At 41.8% G+C, this 21,932-nt stretch overlaps 1 protein-coding gene across 1 annotated transcript in view; it reads left to right on the forward strand.

Moving 5' to 3' along the window:
- Window positions 1-21,932, forward strand: part of ZNF831 (zinc finger protein 831) — a 104,151-nt gene that overhangs the window by 32,402 nt on the left and 49,817 nt on the right. The window contains exon 2 of the mRNA XM_089658650.1: window positions 16,341-20,080. Coding sequence (XP_089514776.1) covers window positions 16,364-20,080 — 3,717 coding nt within the window. The 5' untranslated portion in view covers window positions 16,341-16,363. The remainder of the gene's footprint in view (window positions 1-16,340; window positions 20,081-21,932) is intronic.

The following is a 21,932-nucleotide window of genomic DNA, read 5'->3' on the forward strand; positions in this document are numbered from 1 at the left end:
AAAATTAGAGCATCAATCCTCCAGTTTTCAGGTTAGAAAGTAGCACTTGCCACCCTATTTTCATGGCATGGCATGGCATTTCAAATCACAAATGGCTGTCTTGGTAAGAAAAAAAAAAAAACATCAGCCCTTGGATATATATTGGTGTCATTTTTTGAATGGCATTTGGATGCCAGCACTGACAAGCCTGAAAGATCAGGAAAATGCACTTAAAAGGTAACTCCAATTTTATGGGAACAAAATAGCAAATAAAAAAAAAATAGTGTATACAATTGAAACACAAGTCATATTGTAATTGAATGTTATTAAAACTTACCTTTCCTTTTAAATCTGCAGCACTGTAATTTCCTGTAAAATATGGCAACCTGGAGCTGTTCTGTACACAGTGTACAGTACGTCCCCAGAAATGTAATTTCCTCCTTGTTTGATTGGCTTACTGATTTCCACAGAAGTCAGCACTAATACAAGTCAGATTTTGGGCATCCCCTGCAACAAAAATATCCTTTTTAGTGAGATAGTCTCAAATGGAAAACACATCTAAAGGGATGCAGACCCTGCAAAATTGACTAATTAGAGCCCTGCAGGTGCAGCAGCTGATTGACAATAATGAAATCACTCCCATATGGATTCACTATGCACATGGACACAGACAAACACCTTCAGAATAACAAAAGGCTATGGGACAGGAAGTGAAGGTAAATCTCTCCAATGGGATACATACAGATTCACTATGCACATGAACACAGACAAACACCTTCAGAATAACAAAAGGTAGGACTCTGCAACAAAGTTTGTTAACATCCCTGCTATGTACATTGATCACCCAGAGGGGAATGCTTTTTCTCAAGAAAAGTAGAGTTACTCTTTTGTCTTCCAAAAAAAAGAGAGAAAAAACAAATTGTAAGTTTTACATTTCACAGTTTAAAAATAGTTTGATGTTTTGTTTTATTTTTAATGTATTTCTTTATATATTCATTGATTAATTTTTTTGGGGGGTTGGGGAGCAGGAGATGGTGTTAGGTTGCAAGAAGGCAATGCAAGGAATTGGCTAGGTTGGCACTGGGATTGGGGGCCAGCACCATTAAATTAGAAATCAAAATTATTACAGGTATGCTGTAGTAGAGGAATACAAAGGCAGTAGTAACAGCAGCAGTTGCAGCAGCATGACCACCACAGCCAGCACCTAGCAGGAACAGTGTGTGCTCTTAATTTTGTAATTATATGCTCCATCAAAGACGAAAAGATTTGGCTGCTTGTAGCAGCTAATTGGTGGAAGCTATCAGGGGGTGTGGAAAATCTCTAAGATCCAAACCATTTTCATATTGTTAAACTTCAGGTGGTAAATAATGCCTCTGGACAGGTGGTTTTGCCTGTTGGTCACCACCCCTCCAGATGAACACCCATTCTGATAAGACACTTGCAGCAAGGTAGGCCAATGTCACTAGTACATGTTCTGCAGGCTCCAGCCACTGGTCCATCTTAGACACTCATTAGTTCATAGGCGGCTCTTCACTTCTGAGGTTGTTGTCATCCATTTCTTGGACAGGTGTTGCCTGTCAGCTCTACCTGGGGTCAGGCTTGCCTGCTGCTGCCTGAAAATAGTTGCAATGCGTCTGTCCCCTGCTGGTGGTGCTGGTACTGTTGCTGCCTGCTTGTCTACCCAGAGTAGTGGAGCTGTGATGGGTAGCAGTGGCATGCTTGCTGCCATCGGGAAAGGCTTTATACAAGCACCTTAGAAACCCCTTCACGTAGTGATGCATTTTTTTTTCTATCGTGGTGGGATGCAACCAGCTATTTTGGTCTCATGGATTCAAGAAGGTGACAGAACACCTTTGGAGGGTTCATCCCCCAAAAATTGGACAGTCCTCAGATCACAGGCAGGAGGCCTCTTGAAGTTATAAAAAAAAAAAAATTAAATGTTGATTTTTTTTTCAAATGTATCTGTTTTATTGTATTAATATTTTTGTTTTTATTTATCTATCTATAATTTTAATTGGTGGAATCTGCTAGGGAAGAGTATTACTCAGTGCTAAGCCTACGTGTCATGGCTTTGAGAATCGAGATGGTGTTGAAAATTAAGTAACAAGGTGTACCTGGAAAGAGACTCGAAATAGGGGAACAAGGGGGAGAAAGAGAAGGAGGAGTTGAGAGCTGGAGTCATTCACCTTTACCTTCCAAAATATAACATTTTTTAATAATAAATGTAATGTTATGTTTTAGTATTTATTTTAACATTGCAATATTTTATTTTAAAGAAGAGAGATGGCAGAAAAGTCACTTTGCAATGTCAGAGCATTAGTGGAGGAAAAAATGTCTTCATTTGTCTTAAACAAAATTTTACATTTTAAAAAAGTAGCCTAGTTTCAGCACAAAGGCTGAAGGCCCTTAGAGGGCACTTCCTGTATAAAAGTATAGGTTTAGGTTTGAGATTTTTTCTTTTTTTCTGGGAAAGGGAGGGGATGAAAATGGTTGAGACACTGGTTCAAAAAGTGAGGGGAAATCTGCAATGGGTACACAGGCAGCAATGACAAGGTGTCAGGGGTTCTCACCCTACCAAGTCTACATAACACAGTGATTTTAGTGCTCTTGTGTACCTGTTAAAGAGATTTATCTCTCACATTCTAGTGATATTTTGAGATGCTAAATGCCAGTACATTCTCTCACACCTCACTCCCTCTTCGTCTAACCTCCTATCTTTACCATGGCAAACAGCATTAAGCCAGAGAAAACTAAAGTAGGCTTTAAACATACAGCTTCCAAAATGTGCTAACACTTTCAACCCTGAAAGAACCAATGACAGCATTTCCTACTCCTCTTTAAAGTGCATCTCTTTTACTATACAGGTGTGTTTTCATAATCACTATAAAATACTTTACATAATGCTAAACTCTGTTTAGTAATGTTGGGGTTAATCTAGTTAGCGGTTTTTGTTTCCATGTTACAGGGTTGTAAAAAACGAAATTCATTTTTCCCAGCTTCCTCTTTTTGAAGTTGGTTCTGTCAGCACACTGTCATATTCTCATAAAGAGATGCCTGTTGGTTCAATATTAATAACTCCAGGGACTCTTTATTGCTTTAGTCCCAGCCGTTTGGGTCACAGTACAGAGGTAAAGCAAGCTTAGAATAAGCTCCGGCGTCAGATGCTACAGGTGTCAGAGTTGGGTGCATACCACCTCAGGAAATCACATGTATGTCACATCCTGCCACGAATATTGTCTGCAGGGAGATCCCGATCATGTCAAAGATGGGTGAGTACACAATGCTGCCCAGTGGTGTTTTCAGAACAGTTAGCGGTGAAGGCACAGAAGATATACAGCAAGCAAGTATATAAGTCTCAGGATACTCACAGTAAGTATGTAAGATATGGTAGAATTATAGTATAACAGATAATGTAAAATTAGCTTCTGAGTTCTGTCAGTAATATCTAATAAAGTGAAGAGCTTTGTACAAAATGCAGCAAGCTTAACTTCCTTATCAGTGATTTTGGAAGTTCTAAAGCCAGAGGCTTAGTGAGAAAGGCAGAAAACAACAGACTTGTGTATTTCTCTCACATTTTCTTTAAAGTCTTTGTCACTAATGTAACACAACTTTTACTTTTATTAGCAGCAATACGGTAGTGTACAGAAAAGAAACGCATGATAGGTAAAAGAACAATGAAAAATCTACTGTGAGTTAAAGAGTAACGTCAGTCTGGCTATAGGCGGACTGGGAGATATCTGTGAGTTCTGTTAGTGTTTCAGCATCCGCACACTCTACAGTTCTCATGGCAAAAACATGGTGCATCTGATACCTTGACAAATGAAGGATCAGGGTTTGTTCAGAGGAAAATTTTTAAACTTTTTCTTAAGGCATTTTTGTAAACATGTTTAATAAAAACACAATACTTACCTTATATAACAATAGCTGGCAACCTCTGATGGTTGCACACCCTGTTAAAATGCCTCTGCTGGGCCCTAGGAACCCCCAGATCTGTGCAAGTAGTGCTGTAGGCTGCCAAAGAACAGTGGGGGCACTTTGAAGGCAGTGTCTGATATATATACAATATATGTATATCATTTTTTAATTAAAATGTGGGTTTTGTCATGTAACTTTTTAGAAAGTGTATTTCATGTTTTAATTTTGTGGTGTGAATAACCATACTGAGGCTGGGTTTGTCTAGTTTTGCATTTCTATGGTTGCAAGAAGTCCTCTTCAGATCCTTGCTGGATTGGCCTTTAAAAAATATATATTTGAGTTGAGCTGTGTTTGAATTCGAAATGCAGCATTTATAAACAAAGACTGTCTTCACAAGACCTTATTTTTGCTTGAATCTGTGTCTAAGGTTAAAGAAAAATGTTCATCTTAAAACCCAATTCCAGCTTAAATATGTTTTGTATTTTTGGGAACAGTTGGGAAGATTTAGGATCTTCCTCGATTCAATACACTTCCTCAGATCACGTCTTTGATGTGTAGTGATATGAACACAATCAAGATTTGACTTTTGCTTTATGGCTTTTTTAATGGAGAAATAAAAACTACGTTTAAGGTATGGTGATTCCAAGAATCAAAGTGTAGCAATTGTACGTACAGAGATGGACGCGGCCATCCATCTTGCTAAAGATCCCCCATCTTGTATCATTCTCTCTTCCTCCAACCCCCCCCCCTCAGAAATGTGGTCTGTATGTATGCTGAGATCACAGGCATCAGGCACAGCAGGGATAGCTTCATGGTTATAAACCCCAATTAGCCTGGGCCCAGTATGTCTGTGAGACTCTTGCTTGGAGGTGATCCTAAAGCCATAAACCAGTCGTTCACTGGACTTCAAGTGCCTTCCATAAAACAGACATCACATTTAAAACCCACTTTTCCATATAATTTCAACTCTTAAGCTAGGAAATAATTACAATGAAGCAAAGCATATAGTCAGATAGCTCAGTTTAATGCGAGTCGCCTGATGTCCTACACCCCTAGTTGAAGTCTACAGGATAGCAGAGAGCCATATAGTTCTAGCTGAAATAGTAAGATATGGCATATTTGATGTCTAAACATTCAGGATATCATTCTGCATATTAATCTACTAGTGGCTAGGCTGCTACATGCACCTAGGGAAGGTTATTGACCATGATATAAACTGCGAGGGATTTGGTCATAGCCTGAGTTCCCCGCCTAAAACACTCCTCCCCAAATGAGGTGATTGGTTCTCTGCTTTAAGGAGACACGCTGCTGAGTTCCTAGAAAAGAGGCTGTTATGCTTGGAGCAGTAAGATGAAGAGATCTCCCTTTTAACATCAGGAATCAACTTGGGAGACTGTACCCTTTTGTTCAGGAAACTTGATCTGCTTAAACCAAGGCTGACGGCAAGTATTCTACCTCTCTAAACTTCTTTCTGTTATCTCTCTGTTGTGCTATTGCTCTCTGTATTTATATATATATTGGCTACATCTTTTTCTGTAAATATTTTTATTGCATCATTTTGACCTTTTTAGTAATAAATCCTATTTTCTGAAAAGTGTTGAACGGTTTCTAAAGCTCTTTAATGCAAACTAAGAATCCCTGTCTCTGAAGAGCGCTACTGTGTGTTTTAAACTTCTGCATACATCTGTCTGTGGTGACATTGTGTATACAGACGCTTTTTCAAACATCATAGTTAGAGATGAGCGAATTATTCAAAAATTCGGTTCGGCTGATTCGCCGAATTCGCCGATTAAATTCGCTTCGTGCCGAATATATTCGCTGCGAACTTAACTTATAAAAAGGGTGTTTCTAGGCTTCAGAGAGCCTTTATATTAGTGAAGAACACTGTACCTTTAATTTAAATGCCCTTGGAGTCTGCTGGGGAAGAGAAATAATACTGTCAGTCAGTATGACATGCAGATGAGTGCCGTCGATCTTAGAATCACCGCACACTTCACTCATTTGGGCAGTCACGGGGCCAAAACCAGAGTGTGGAGCCACAGTGTGGCGGTGGAGGCAGCAGCAATGGGAGGCCATACAGCACCCTATGACAAAATGGAACCCACCAGCAGTGTGAGGAGACCTGAAAGTGGAACATGGCAGAGTGTGGCGATGGAGACAGCAGCAATGGGAGGCCGTACAGGGACCCATGACACACTCTGGACCTGGCAGCAGCATGAGGAGGCGGTACAGGGGCCCATGACAGATTACGGGCCTGGCAGCAGCATGAGGAGTCGGTACGGGGGCCCATGGCAGATTACGGGCCTGGCAGCAGCATGAGGAGGCGGTACAGGGGCCCATGGCAGAGTGGCGGAGCGTAAGCAGCTAAAATTGAAGGCCATACAGAGGCCTATGTTAAAAAGTCCCCCCAGCAGCAGCGTGGGGAGACGACTATCAAGAGTCCAATGGCAGAGTGGCGGAGCAGAAGCAGCTTCAATTGAAGGTCATACACAGGCCTAGGTTAAAAAGCGGAAGCCGTCAGCAGCGTGAGCAGACGACAGAGACACATGGCGCAGGGTGGCGGTGGATGCAGCAGTATTCGGAAGCCAAACACAGGCCTCGGTTAAAAAGCGGAAGCCGTCAGCAGCGTGAGCAGACGACAGAGGCACATGGCGCAGGGTGGCGGTGGAGGCAGCAGCAATGGAAGGCCATACAGCACCCTATCACAAAATGGAACCCACCAACAGTGTAAGGAGACCTGAAAGTGGCACATGGCGCAGGGTGGCGGTGGAGGCAGCAGTATTCGGAAGACATACACAGGACTAGTTTAAAAAGCGGAAGCCGTCAGCAGCGTGAGCAGACAACAGAGGCACATGGCGCAGGGTGGCGGTGGAGGCAGCAGTATTCGGAAGCCATACAGAGGCCTAGGTTTAAAACTGGAACCCAGCAGCGTGAGCAGACGACAAAGACGCACATGGCAGAGGATGGATCTGGCAGCAGTATGAGAAGGCGGTACAGGGGCCCGTGGCACAGTGTGGTGATGGGGGCTACAGCAACTGGATGCCAGAAAGTGGCCGATAGGGCTATATACTGCATGACTACATAGGTGGTTTTTATAGTACTTTATTTTGGCCTCCCTCTCAGCAGGTGTGAAAAAGGCCACCATTTTTGAACGGTAGCGAGGGTCCAACAAGGTGGACAGCCAAAAGTCATCCCTCTGTCTGATGGTTATTATTCGGCTGTCGCTACGCAAGCAACCGAGCATGCTATGGGCCATTTGTGCCAAGGAATGCGAGGGACTCCCTGCCTCCATCTCCACAGCATACTGCCACGGTGCGTCTGGGTCCTCTGTCTCCTCCTCCTCCTCTACCAGATGCTCCTGCTCCTCCACTCCTGTCCGCTGAGTGGAAAAACCACCCATTTCACTCAATAATTCCTGAGCACCAATGTCCTCCTCTACCTCCTCCTCTTCTTCCTGTCCTGCCCCCACAGGGGTCATGTGGCGTTGAGATCTGTGCGCCACGTCTACCGCACCCTGACCAGCCATTGTTAACAGCATTTGTTCCAGGACGTGCAACAGAGGAATGACGTCGTTCATCCCATAGTCCTGCCGACTCACGAATAGCGTGGCCTCCTCAAAGGGCCTGAGGAAGCGGCAGGTGTCACGCATGAGCTGCCAATGACTGACATCTAAGTTACACAGGGGAGTACCTTTATCCGCTTGTAACATCAGGAAATCGGTGATGGCCTTTCGCTGTTCGTAAAGGCGGTCTAACATATGTAGGGTTGAATTCCACCTTGTTGCAACGTCGCAGATCAGGCGATGCTGTGGAATTCCGTTCTGCCGCTGCAGCTCAAGGAGGGTGTGCTTTGCGGTGTAGGAATGGCTGAAATGCATGCAAAGTTTACGTGACATTTTAAGGATGTCTTGCAGTGGGATGGTGGATTTTAGGAACCGCTTGACAACCAGATTGAACACGTGAGCCATGCATGGCGCATGGCACAACCTTCCTTGACGCAGAGCAGACACCATGTTCTTTCCGTTGTCGGTCAACATGGTTCCGATTTTCAGTTTGCGCGGAGACAGCCATCTGTCGATTTCTCTGTTCATTACACTCAGAAGTTCCTCCCCTGTGTGACTACGTTCGCCAAGGCATACCAGGTGCAGCACAGCGTGACACCGTTGCGCCCTGCACATGTGATATGCCGGTCGGGTAATGGGACTTGGCACGGGGGTGGCGGCTAAGGACACGGCGGAAGAAGAGGTGGTAGAGGCGGACATCTTTGCTGGACCAAGGACGTGCAAACGTGGAGGCAAAAGCGGCGTGACCTGTCCAAGTTGCTGGTGCGGCTGTGCCGGCACCACGTTCACCCAGTGGGCCGTAAATGACATGTACTGTCCCTGACCGTAGTTACAGCTCCACACGTCGGCGCTGCCGTGCACTTTGGCAGAGACCGACATGCTCAAAGACTGGCCCACCATCTCTTCTACATGTGAATGCAGGGCTGGCACTGCCTTTTTGGCGAAGAAATGCCGGCTTGGCACTCTCCACCGTGGCTCGGCACAAGCCATCATTTCTCGGAAAGGTGCTGAGTCCACCACTTGGAAAGGGAGGGACTGCAGCACCAGCAACTTGGACAGGAGGACGTTCAGCTTCTGCACCGTCGGGTGCGTGCTCGCAAACTGTTGTCTCTTGGAAACGGATTCCAAGAAAGACTGCTGACGGAATCCGTGAAGAGGAGTAGCAGGAGAAGGAGCATCTAAACGAGCGGAAGATGCCAACGAGCGACAACTCCCCTCAGCAGAGATGTTGGAGCCTTGACTGGCTGATAGAGGGCGATTGACGTCGGGTGACGGAGCAAGTAACGGAGCGGGTGATGGAGCGGGGGCTGGGGCAGTCAGAACCCCGTATCTTTATCACGGTTTTCCCAGGCCACCGAATGGCGACGCTGCATATGCTGACGCAACGCTGTAGTCCCAACATTGGCCCCCTGGCCACGCTTGACTTTCTGGCCACATAGTCGACATACGGCTACGTTTACTTCCTCGGGCGGCGTGACGAAAAATTGCCACACCGCCGAGTAGGAAACTTTGCCCCCGCTACTCCTCACTGGCTGACTGCTACTTCCTCCGTGCACACCGGCACCACTACTGGCCGTGGTGGTAGGCTGCAGTGGAGCTGGTGCTCTACTCCGTGGCCGTTTGCCTCCACTGACACTGCTGCGACCCTGCTGCCTCCTGGGCAACCCACCGACTGTTTTGCTCGCTGCCAAGCTGGCACCCTCTTCTCCTGATGATGCGGAAGCAATAGCCTGATGACGACGAGGCTGCCAAGTGCGATCAGCCTCATCATCATCAATTAGGGTCTCCGCGTCACTACTAGCCCCCTCGGCTGCGTGTGGGTCAGGAGACAGACCTGTCTCTAGACCGGCTACCGAGCCACTCTCCTCGCCAGTACTTCTTTGCCTGGCTGCTGAAGAGGCGGATGTCTCCCCCCGTTCCTGACCGCCCTCTGTTAGCTCTTCCTCACTGTACAGTGGGGCTGAGCCCACAGCATGCGATACTTCGCTTGGTGAGGGAACAGCAAAGGACAGGGGCAGGTCGAGGACACGTGATTTCAGTGGGCTTGCTCCCGGGCCATGCCAACTAACGGTTGTGTCTGACGTACCCACCGACCGTTGGCTGTAGGTGTCAGAGGTGACCTGGGAAGAGGAAGACGACCGAGTCAACCAATCGATGACGGCAGGGTTGTCGGTGGAGACACGACCGCTGGATGACACCGGGAGCACTGGCCTCTGGCTGCGACTAGTGCTGCCTCGACCCCTTCCTCTGCTGCCACGTCTGCTCGCTCCTGAAACATTGCCTCCTCTGCCACTCCTCTGCGTGTTGTCTGACATACTCTTTAATTCAATAAGCACCCCAAAAATAAAACCGGATTTAACTCTTTGAACGTACAATAGTGGTTGTGAAGCAGAAAGTCAGTTTATTTAGCACAATCGGTCAATTGCAGCTTGCCGTTGGCTGGAAACTGTACGTTTATGTCACTGGAATGCACTAATCACCCAAAAAATATTACTGCCACCCGGCGTGTAAATGGATCTAACTCTTTGAACGTACAATAGTGGTTGTGAAGCAGAAAGTCAGTTTATTGTACACAATCGGTCAATTGCAGCTTGCCGTTGGCTGGAAACTGTACGTTTGTGTCACTGGAATGCACTAATCACCCAAAAAATATTACCGCCAGCCGGCGTGTAAATGGATTTAACTCTTTGAACGTACAATAGTGGTTGTGAAGCAGAAAGTCAGTTTATTTTGCACAATCGGCAAACTGCAGCACCAACTGTGCACGACAGCCACCCAAAAAAAAAGGGTGTATGTCACTTTAAATTTTCGATTCTTTGATAGCTGTGTCCCTGAGTAACGATTCTGTGTCCCTGAGTAACGATTCTGTGTCCCTGAGTAACGATTCTGTGTCCCTGAGTAACAATTCTGTGTCCCTAACTCTGTCCCTTAATACAGACAGGTCTGTCTCTCTTGAATGACCGGAGGCTAATGGAGAATTCTAAGATGGCCGCGATTTATAGCTCCACCATTACACAGTGCTGGCTGGCTGCTGATTGGCTAATGCGATCACATTTCATGATTCATGACTCATGAATGCATTATGGGTCAGCGCGCCTTGTCTGCGCGCCTTCCCAGAGATCCCCGCCCCATCTTCTCTGTCCATTTTCTCCTGTCGCCACACATGTCGCCGCCATTTTTGGGAAAATTCGATTCGTGCATCCGAAGTTTGCTAATCTTCGGATTCGTCGCGAATCGAATTTTTCCAAATCTTCGGAACGAATTCCACTTCGTCATGTTCGATTCGCTCATCTCTAATCATAGTGTTATTGCTAATATTAGCGAGTTTCCTCCTTTTCTCTACAAAAAAGCGGTGGTGGCAGTGTGAAGGGTTAATTGCGTAATTAACCTGACCCAGTAACAATAGCTCTCAGGCTGCAGGTACATAGATTGTGGTCCATTAGCTGGAAAATCTTTGTGCAGGGTGCAGCTGAGCATGGCATTGTTACGCACGTTGAAGCGCGGTTTTAGATTGGCTAGTCCTGCGGTCACGAGTTGGTGAGAAGGAAGGGCCGCGACCATCACACAAAGCTTCATACATAAATTCATGATGGCCCACTTTGACATTTACATTTTAAAGCAGTGTACATTGGAAGTTGCTAGTTGAATTATTTTGGGTGCGTTCCTATCCAGATATAAAGCTACTGCACACTGTATCTTGGTACAGTATTTTTTTTTTTTTTGGTTTCCAATGACATTATGTAGCTTCAACAAATCACTGCTCCCAAATTACTTTTGTACATCTGTGCGAAGTGTATAAAAGTAGATTTTTTTCTTCTAGAAAGACTTCATATCAAGACTTCAAAAACAAAATACAAAATCCAGGGCTAATATTACAGTGAACTTGACATTACCTAAAATGTTTTGAGAAGGTTCTTCCAATACCTCCAACTGAGACATGCCATACAGTCCCATACGCAAACACATACATTGCAACTCCAAAAGTCTTCTGTTGTTTCTTTGCTGAGCAGTGGCAACTCTAAAAAAAAGACTCATATCCCAACTTTATTCTGTCCTTCGTGCCAAATTCCAAACATTTCTGACTAGACCCACCAAAGAACAGTGGTCTAGAGACTTAGGCCCTGTTTCAGAAGACCAGTGGGAGACGGCACTTTCTGTACTTCCCCAAGTCTGCTTGTCCCCTACCTACAAATTAACACAATTTGTTCATCCTACATAGGACAAAGCATACTTTTAAACATCTATTCACCTGACAGAATAGAGATGACCCCCTCTGCCCTAAATGCAATGGAGGTCCAGCTAATCTCATCCATATGCTGTGTAGATGCCCCAAGCTCCATAGATATTGGAGAGGTGTCCTATCTATGATAAATTGCATTTTGAACACCACTTTAGCAGAGGATCCTGAGATTAGCTTGTTAAATATGGTGGAGGAGACTACACTGCCAGCAAAAAACATATGTATCCCTATTAGTAGGACATTAGTCCACGTCCATATACTAACAGCTCAAAAATGGCTCATTGACCAACCCTGAGGAATAAAAACACAAATTAACCATACCTTGACACAGGAAAAGTTGGTTAATCAACACCACAACTGCCAAGTCAAATTCGAAAAATTTGGAATATGTGGTTGGCCAACCCTGGGGTTAGCCCTGATTTCTCTTATCTTACACGGATTATTAACTTAGAGGGGAATTTACTGTCATGTTCTCAATTAGATAATTATTTATTTATTGGGGGTTCCTGAGGGCTGGCGTACTGGTGACTGTATAGTGGTGACACACCATACACAGAAGGACACTTTGGGTTTACTTGTTCGGTTTTTTTTTTATTGTGTTTATTGTTTACTTACAGGATGCCTTTGTTGATGAAAATCATATGTACATGATAGTGATTACATATTCAATACTATGGGGTTGATTTACTAAAACTGGCACACTCAGAATCTGGTGCAGCTGTGCATTGTAGCCAATCAGCTTCTAACTTCAACTTGTTCATTCATTCTTTAGCATTAAAATCTGGAAGCTGATTGGTTTCTATTCAGAGTTGCACCAGATTTTGCACTCTCCAGTTTTAGTAAATAAACTCCTATGCATTCTACAAACTGCTACTTAACGTCTATGCAACAATGCCGTGACTGGTTCTTTAACCAGTTGTACTATGTTGAGATCTAAAGTTCTAAATCAATAAAAAGTATCTGATTTTAAACAAAATTGTTTTGAGGGAACAACAGTACTAAAGTGCTGGCACCTTATAGTGCCTTTAAGTCTGATCCCTGTTTTCCTGCAGAACCACCTTGGATCCTATGCCCAGACTTTACATTGGTTTCTCCACAAGCTCAGATTAAACCTACAGTACAAACAAATGGCAGCTGCCCTGATCTATAACTGGCCTAAGATTAAATCTTGCCCTTCATCACTCACCCCCCCCCCTTCCCTTATTCTCCTTCTTTCTTCCCACACCTCCTGCTTACTTCTATTTTTGCTGTGGCTCCTGGATTGGTGACTTGGGGGAAGGTTGATATCCTTTCTATTGTCTCCGGATCATACTGTGATTTTGTGCATATGTAATCCTTGTACTCTTCTGCCTTGAATATCTCTTGCCAATGTGCCTTTCTTTTGTAATACCCATCAAGCACTCTGTATGGATTGTTTGTTCATTGGTTGTTGTTCACTGTTAGTCACATTATTGTACTGCATTTGTACTGTATTTGCATATTAGTAAACTCTCTCTGTTAAAAAACCTTGCCCACCCCTGGCACTTAGGTCTGCTCCCTGTAATTCAGTTGTCAATTGTCAGAACTTTGGTGAGGAAGGGGGGCTTAATCTAAACTTGGGCAAAAGTTTAGGCCCCTTCAGCTTGCACCTAGGATCTAAGTGGGCTCCACCACAATTGATTTGAAGGTAAACATTTGTGTTCATTACGTCTTAACTTGAGCCTACGTAGGGCAGCACAGTGGCTAAATGGTTAGCACTTCCGCCTGGCAATACTAGAGTCGTTGGTTCGAATCCCAACCACGGCACCACCTGCCTGGAGTTTGCATGTTCTCCCTGTGCCTGCGTGGGTTTCCTCCCACACTCCAAAGACATGTTGGTAGGTTAATTAGATCCTGTCTAAATGAGCCCTAGTATGTGTATGTATGAATGTAAGTTAGGGACCTTAGATTGTACACCCCTTGAGGGTTAGGGACTGATGTGAATGCACAATATATATATAAAGCGCTGCGTAAATTGACGGCGCTATATAAGTATCTGTAATAAATAAATAAATAAATAATACATGTTTTCTTTTTAACCCCGCCTTACCTGTTATTATGATTTGTCTTCAGTTCACTTATACACCTGTCCAGCAGATCCAGCATTGTCCTCCTGTGATTTATTGTTAAGGTGTTATAGCCCAGCTCCTTTGTCCCCATCTTGGGGCTCCTCAGTTATTGGGAGCTGGCTATCTCTTTTAGGGTGTTGGGGTTGAGTTGATGTGCAGAGATCTAAAGTTATTAGAATGTTTTAGGTCAGGTAAGGTTCACTTTAACGCTGGGAACCCTTGATACTGAAGACAATCTAAAATACTATGATTTTAAGAGATCTTGAACACAACTCTTTGTTTGACTTTGTAATACTAAGCCAAAGGAAGTTTCCCTGTTGATTCTGTGGCATATTTCACATATGATATAAGTAATACCATCAAAACCTTATCTGTAAGTAAGTAACTTACTGAACTGCAGAATGTGATATTGGGAACAGTTTCTGAACTGGAGAGATAAAACAAACTGTGTTCCAGAAAATAAGTATGGATAACTTGGTGCATTCATGCCAAGGAGAACAAATTACAAGCCAATAGTACAGCAAGATATAGAGTCAAAACATCAACTATTCTCTTAAGATGAGTAAGTGAGAAACCAAATATTAAACTCACAGTGAGCAGTTATTGCATCTTATAATTAAAGGAGTTGTAATTGAATGGCCATGAGTAAGATAATATTTTGAGAAAATAGCACAGAGAACACCTGGGTATTTAACCTGCTGTGATTTTTAATATCACCTAGCTTCTATCAGATCAGACAGTCATATGCAACTTTAAAGGGGTCATTCAACTCAAAAGTTATATTTCAGTGTATTTCCAAATATTAATTAACTGTGTCATTAATCAGATTCTTTACATCTTGAGGACTCAATAGGAGAGATCTTTACACTGTTGTTCCTGGCTTTGAATCCTCCCAGCATAAACCCTGACTCCTTCTTCTTTATAATCCGTTATATTAAAAATGAGATCCAACAGAGATATTGTAGGGGGTCGCAGGAAGTGTCTTGGATCTGGAAACCTAAGTACAGAACTCTTGCTGTCTGAGTTTCACACACGTTGGTAGATATTGTAACCTGTTAGCATCCACCAAACAAAAGCATAATTTCCTTGACAATAAGATACAAAAACAGTCAGCTCATCAATTTTTCCTTTCCCTGCTTTCCATCTTTCAATTTTGTTGTATTTAGTATACACATGAGAGCTGTTCAACTCTCTTGGAGGGTCTGCATTTTCATGTATCACAGTATTTTCAACATGGGGAAAACGCTAAGTAAGCTCTGCTTATACCTTAATTATTGCCATATATGTTCTAGTGTTGGAATTGTTACAGATTTGAGTAGGACCACACATCTAGGGACACATCTTATGTATGTCTTCCACATATGTTTGCATGCATTGAACAACTAAGATCTCTGTTTTTGTCATAATGCTGGAAGCATTATGGACTATTTTGCTGACTAGCAGGGATAAGTGCTGAGGAACTTTATTGATTTATTAGAGGTATTTATATAGTGCCGACAATTTAAGCAGCCCTTTAAATATATGTATTATACATTAACATCGGTCCCTACCCTCAAGGAGCTTTCAATCTAATATCCCTAACTCACATACATACACATACTAGGGATGATTTAGAGAGGAGCCAATTGCCTACTAGCCTGTCTTTGGAGTGTTCTTGTTTAATTTCTTCTGTATTATCATGTTGAAAGAACAGCATTTATGTATAGATTCTATTTCACCAAATAACCGGTTAGCCTGAAAAATCATACGTTTATTAAGCGCTAGCAAAATTCCACATTAATGAAGATGGAAGCTCTGTCTCAAAAGTAGATAGCAGCCTACATTTGGCTTGTGGGTAAATTTGTTAGAACATGAAGACAAAAATGACCTTTTAATTGTTACCTCAGGTCCAAGTATATTTCTTAGAACTTTTAATCTGGCAATAGTGGTACACTGATATGAAGCAAGCTGGCCACAGTGTTCACATTTGCCCAACTATGCTGAGATATCATTATAAGCAAGATACTGAAGTCTGTTCAACAGGGTGCAGAGGGATATGTAGTTTGAGCGGGTTTATTGCATCCTAAGGCAGTACCCCAAGAGCATACCTTCCCTGATGGCAGCAGTTTGTTTTAAGTTTGAGAACACATCAAAACAACATGGTATAAAGAACACCTACAATTAAAAAAAAAGGTATCACTAATTTTTTGATAGCATCTCCTTGCTGGTTTAACTTATTATTATGTCATGAAACTTTCAACTTATTATCATGTCATGAAACATGTTCTGTGCCTTAAGTTACAGTTTAAAAGAGACGTTTTGGATTAGCAACAAATAAATTCTACTCACCTAAGCGGATGCAGCATTTATCCCAGCTGCATCTGTTCTCTTCCGCTTCTGAGAACTGCTGATTGCTCGGTCCTCAGTATTCACTGAGGGGAACACTAAACACTTCTTACTTTGAATAAATTAGGCTGTTAAGGAAAGATGAAACTGACTAATTAAGGAACTTTCAGCACCAGATAACTCACACCAGTGCAAGATAACATGCTTATGTTCTCTGTTGTTGTCTTTACAGGTACAGACTCTGAATTTTTTGACATGGATGCATCTAATGTTTCAAGTTTGTCATCCAGTGTGGTATGGCCCACATGCACTACTACAATTTCTGGCTTCCACACAGTGAAAGCATCAACAGTAAATGACAGAACATCAGGACAGGCTGTACTTATTAAAGGTGTTGGTGTACCTGTATACCACATTACCCAACAAGAAAGCCAGAATTTACCATTGCAGCTGACATCCACAGGCACAAGCTTTGCCATTGACAATGGAAGTTTGTCTCTTGTGTTAGCACCACAGCCTCCAACCATTCTTCAAAAATCTCCCACACAGACTCTCACCCTAAACATTGTGAATCCCTTAACAGTATTGTCTCAAAACGTCTCTTCTACCATCCTTGGCAGTAGCCCAGCTAAAGCAAAAAACATTGGGAAACACATATGTGCCCATTGTGGCCGAGACTGCCTAAAGCCAAGTGTTTTAGAGAAACATATTCGTTCACATACGGGAGAAAGACCTTTCCCTTGCACCATTTGTGGCATATCATTTAAAACCCAGAGCAATCTTTACAAACATCGAAGGACACAGACTCATGTCAATAATGTCAAGCAGAGCTTTGATTCTGACTGTGCTGGATGTCAGGAAGACCAAAATACAGGACAAGCTGGAGAAAGACACTGCTTGGATATCAGTAAGGCAATTAGTGATATTTGCATAGACAAAGACCAGTGCGATGATATTAATAGTTTTGACAGTAGAACCCTTGCCCGTGAAAATACCAGTTTACCATTTTTAGTGAACAAAGACATTTTATCACCTGTCAAAAACCACGAACAGGTAGTTGGTGAACCCGTTTGTGCATCACCAACAAAAGACTCAACATCTGTACTGAATCAAAGAAGATCCCTGAAGGATCAAAGATCTACAACAACAAATAGACATTCTCAATTACAAAAGCAGAATGAAACTTGTATTGATAAGCTGTTAGACTCTTCATCTCAGAGGAAGCTAAAAAAATGTGAAAGCACAGACTCTGGTTATTTGTCCCACTCAGACAGTGCAGATTTGCAAATGTTCTCTAGCAGTCCCCTGCACAGCCTTAGTGAGTGTAGCTTTGAGTCCGAACCCATACTCAATACTACTCTGGACTGTGAAGATAAAACAACATCATCCAAGAAAAACCTAGAAGAACATATATCTATGTTGATCTCCCAAAATAAGGCTGTGGTTGATAATACGCACCTAGACAATGTTCGGCCTAGAAAAACTGCTTTGTCAAAGCAAGGCAGCATTGATCTCCCGATGCCATATACCTTCAAGGACTCTTTCCATTTTGACATCAAATCCCTAGATGTAAACAGAAAGAAAGTTTCACTTTGTTCAGTCAGCTCTAAGATGACCCCATCAGAAAAGAATAAGCCTATGTTTTTCCATTCTGTGCCTACTCAAATATCTTCATCTATTGACAATGTAATTCTGGCACGTAGTAACTCTTTACCATTTGTGGAAAATGGCAGAGCTCAAGACAGATTTCCTGTACGTAATGCTAAAGCACACATCCAAGGAAAACAGCCTTTAAATGTCACCTTTGCCAATTTACTACTTTCTAATACAGCTACAGCTTGTACTGTGGACTTTTCAAGCAGTCACCCTCGAGGTCTTGTGAGGCAGGCTGCTGTAGATGAGGTGCAAACAAGCAATGTCTCTGAAAGTCATAATTCTGAAGAAAAAAAGGAAGTGAAAAAGCTTGAAGGGGATCAACTCACCCCAAAATCTAAAGCAGCCAATAGAAAAGCAGGCCAGAAAAAAGTAAATATGTTTTCCCATGAAAAGTGGCAGATGTATGGGGATGAAACATTCAAAAAGTTTTACCAAAAAATAAAGAAGACTGAGGATACCAAAAAGGCAATACAAGAAGTTCAAGACTCAAAATGCGAAGTCAGAAGTGAAACTATTATGCAAACTGCGATGGCCAAGCCAGTAGAAAGCCTTTCATCACCACCTTTGGTTATACCACCAAGTTCAAATTCAACCCTTACATCTACCTCTTCTAAGAAATGTTTGTTCAAGACAATATCTGTTATCAGTAAGGCAAGAGAAGCAACCTTACCCTTGGAGAATATCCAGAAGGTTTTGGATGTGAGCCAGGAAAGCAAAACTATTTTAAGGTCAGGGAGTGGAAATGACGCCCCCATTGATGGCAAAGGGTATAAACTGAAAAGCCACAATCCTGATCATGCCTTTGATGTACAAGCTGACTGTCCACAATTTCATCTGCTAGGTCAGGCAAATCAACCTGTTGTCAATTCTGACAATATAAGCAGTATGGTATCTGAAAAGCTATCCGTTATTTCGAATATACATAAAAACATCTCTGAAAATTTTATCGGAAGTTTAGGAAATCATGAGCAGTCACCTTCAGAAAGAAAAAAAATTAAGGTTGCAAAGAAGAAAGGTGAATCTCTTGAAAATACTTTGGAACATTCCATGAGTAATGAAAGTGGTCAGGTCAAATGTTTTCCTGAAAGTAAGACTTTTAAGGAGTTACCGTTAAGTAATGATGCTGACCAGAGTTTGAATTCCAGAAGAGACACTGATATCTCTGCAAGAAAGTCCTTAGACAGAGTTAACAGGTGTGATCCAAAACCTTATTGCATTTTTAATGACAGATCCCTTCCAACTCTCAGTAAAGATTTTGATAATGGAACAGAATCATTCTCAATACATTCTTCACCATCATCTGCTCAATTAACATCAACACAAAATGAACTTTCATTTTCCCCAAGGTATCTTATAAAATTTCATTATATTGGTCCTTCTGTTGAAGCATCTAGTGGCTTGCAAACAGATCAAGATCAGATTTGTGGAGAAACAGATTTATTTAGTCTTTCCAAATGCTCAGACTTAAAATCATCATACCAAGTCAACACAGGTAATCAAGGGAAGCTGATACAAAAACATGATTCTGTAATTGTCCCCTTTAGCAAAATAAATTTAAACACAGATTGTGTATCCACTGATGCTGCTACAATATCCATCCAGGTAACTGAAAATGTCATTCTAAATTCTAAAGGAAGGACAGAGCAAAAAATTAATTTAGATGACACACATCTGACCGCAGAAAACAAAATTCAAGAACTTGGAATTTTAACTGAATTGGAAAATTCTGCTTATAAAGAATGTATTGCTTCCAATCTCAATTGCAAAGACAGTGTCACGCAAGAGAACACAGAAAGCAATGCTATAATATATAAAGGTTCGATACCTGAAACAACATCACAAACACCTTCTGAGCAATTTGATAATGTTAGGCATGAGTACAAAATGGTCAAAACAATAGCGAAGTCCTCTCAGGATACAAGGCTGGAGAGTACCAATAATCTTCAAGCTGGACTTGCCTACAGTACCCCCGTTAAGTCTATATTACCTCAAGAGCAGAAAAGCTCTCCATATAACCCAGCACATCTATGTTGGAACTCAGGGATCTGTAACGTGAGAGTCACCAAGGTCACCTTCTCAACCTTAAACACTGAACCTAAGTCGACTTGGTGTTGGTTGGACAAATGTCTTCCCTTTCCAATAGAACAAAAGGAGAAGTCATTTTCAGTTTATGCTTCTCTGAATTATAATTCCATAAAGGACAGGAATCCAGTTCAGGCTCCAAATCCTCATTCTAGAAGTGTTGACAAGTGCCAGGCATCATCTGCTGAGCAACTTCTGACAACCTCCATTCTTTGGAAGTCACTAAAACAAAAGGTATTTATTTTATTAAGCCCTCAATACATTTTTTATCCTCATTTGAAAACACAACTGATAAAAGTGAATTTGAGTAGTGAAATAATTATACAGCTTCTTGATTTATATCAGCTACTTAAAACACAGTCAAGGCTTTATTATATAAGTCAAATTACTGCCTTGCTACTTCTTAAGAGATGTCCTCAGAACACTAAAATATAGAAGCATTAAGTACCCAAATTCTTATGTATTATTAAAATTACCCAACTTATACTTGCAAACACAGAGTAAACAACAGAAGCAGTAATTGTGCTAACAATATCTCACTTTTTGGGCTATCCTTGGAGGAAAGATCATAGATCTAGCTGTCTTATTTTTATATCAATTTAACAGCTATACCCTTGCTTCTGCCTCTTACCTCTGATGCATTTTGAAGCACTGCCTCCCCATCAAATCATAAGACTTCATCATTCACTCATTGGGAGCTTCTGTTTGCTGTTTTAGTGCTGCATTGTTCACCTGAAGCCTCTGCAAGCACAAGAATAACGGGCTTCATTTATCAAACTGTCTGAAATAAAAATTGTCTTTTCATGTTAAAGTCTAAATATTATTGCTGATTACAGTTTGACTAATTTATCCCGGTCATAACCAGCCTGCACTGACCATGGCAACCAACTAGATTTTTTTCTTTAATTTTTCCAGTATACGTATATGGAAGGAAGAGTCTGTTTTTAAGGGATCCATAGACTTTTTAGACCATTGTGCCCCTCACTTTGATAAATAAAGCTTTGTGGGATATTACAGGCAGTTATTATCTTACATTCTGAGGCAGTATATACATACAAGCAAAAGGTATCTCTTCTGCCTAGATGAAGTTGTTTCACGTATGGCTTGAACAATAGCGTCTTAAATATTGGTTCAACCTACAGAATTATTACTTTCACTATGTGTGGCTGGGAAATTTTAAAGATTTTTTACTTTAGTATATCAGGAATATTGGAAACCTAACAGGAAACTCATGAAATATCAGTCAAGGTGACTAAAATATCATATAATATAATATGATATTAGTGTTAATGAATCCTACCTAAACTAATAGCAACAGTTTAAAAATTAGGATCTTGAAAAGATTCTAATTTGAGCATACAAGTTTTCAGTTCCATTTCTTTATCAATGTTTCAACATATTTCTCTTGTGTCTCCTAATGTCAGGTGTCAATAACCATGAGTTGCAAGATAATATAATCCTTTGGGGTTCCCCTTGAATCGTTTTTAAATCCAATTATACATGCTTTTCAGTTGAGTTTAAACAATACCCACTCAACTGTTTCTGGTACCTTGTCAAGATAAAAATATGATCTTGTCAAGGTAAATGTGTAATTTCTTCAGATCAGCTAACTAGACCAGCTAATGGTTAAATAGCAGCTAAATAGCAGCTAACAGTTCTTCTTCTACTGGAAAAGATCAAAATAAAGTGAGGGAAAATGATTAACCCTTTTACTGTATGTAGCTGTGTTGCAAGCCCAGAAATGGTACTTAACTTGAATACTACTCTGTATGTACCCCTTCAATACCAGGTACATTTTCAGTTTTCAGTACTATAAATAGTTGAAAAAGGGTTTTAAAATTATTTTGCAATCATATTAGCTAAAGTGACACTAAAGTCGGGTTTAAAAGAAAAAACTATTTAACATTGTATTCTTAACTCCACAAAGTACTTTCTATTGCTCTCAACCTCCTTCAAATCTCCAAATTCTTTTTTTTTTGCTGCTGTAATTTATTTTTCTGTTAGGAGGTTGCTATGTTTGTTCTCCATGGTCCCACTGTAAGTAGGAATGTAGCCTCACTTGCTAGCTCATGAGACGCCTGTGGGA

This window comes from Staurois parvus, unplaced genomic scaffold, assembly GCF_062004578.1.
Source record: "Staurois parvus isolate SC_StPar_1 unplaced genomic scaffold, SC_StPar_1.0 ptg001087l, whole genome shotgun sequence".
NCBI classification, from domain to species: Eukaryota; Metazoa; Chordata; class Amphibia; order Anura; family Ranidae; genus Staurois; species Staurois parvus.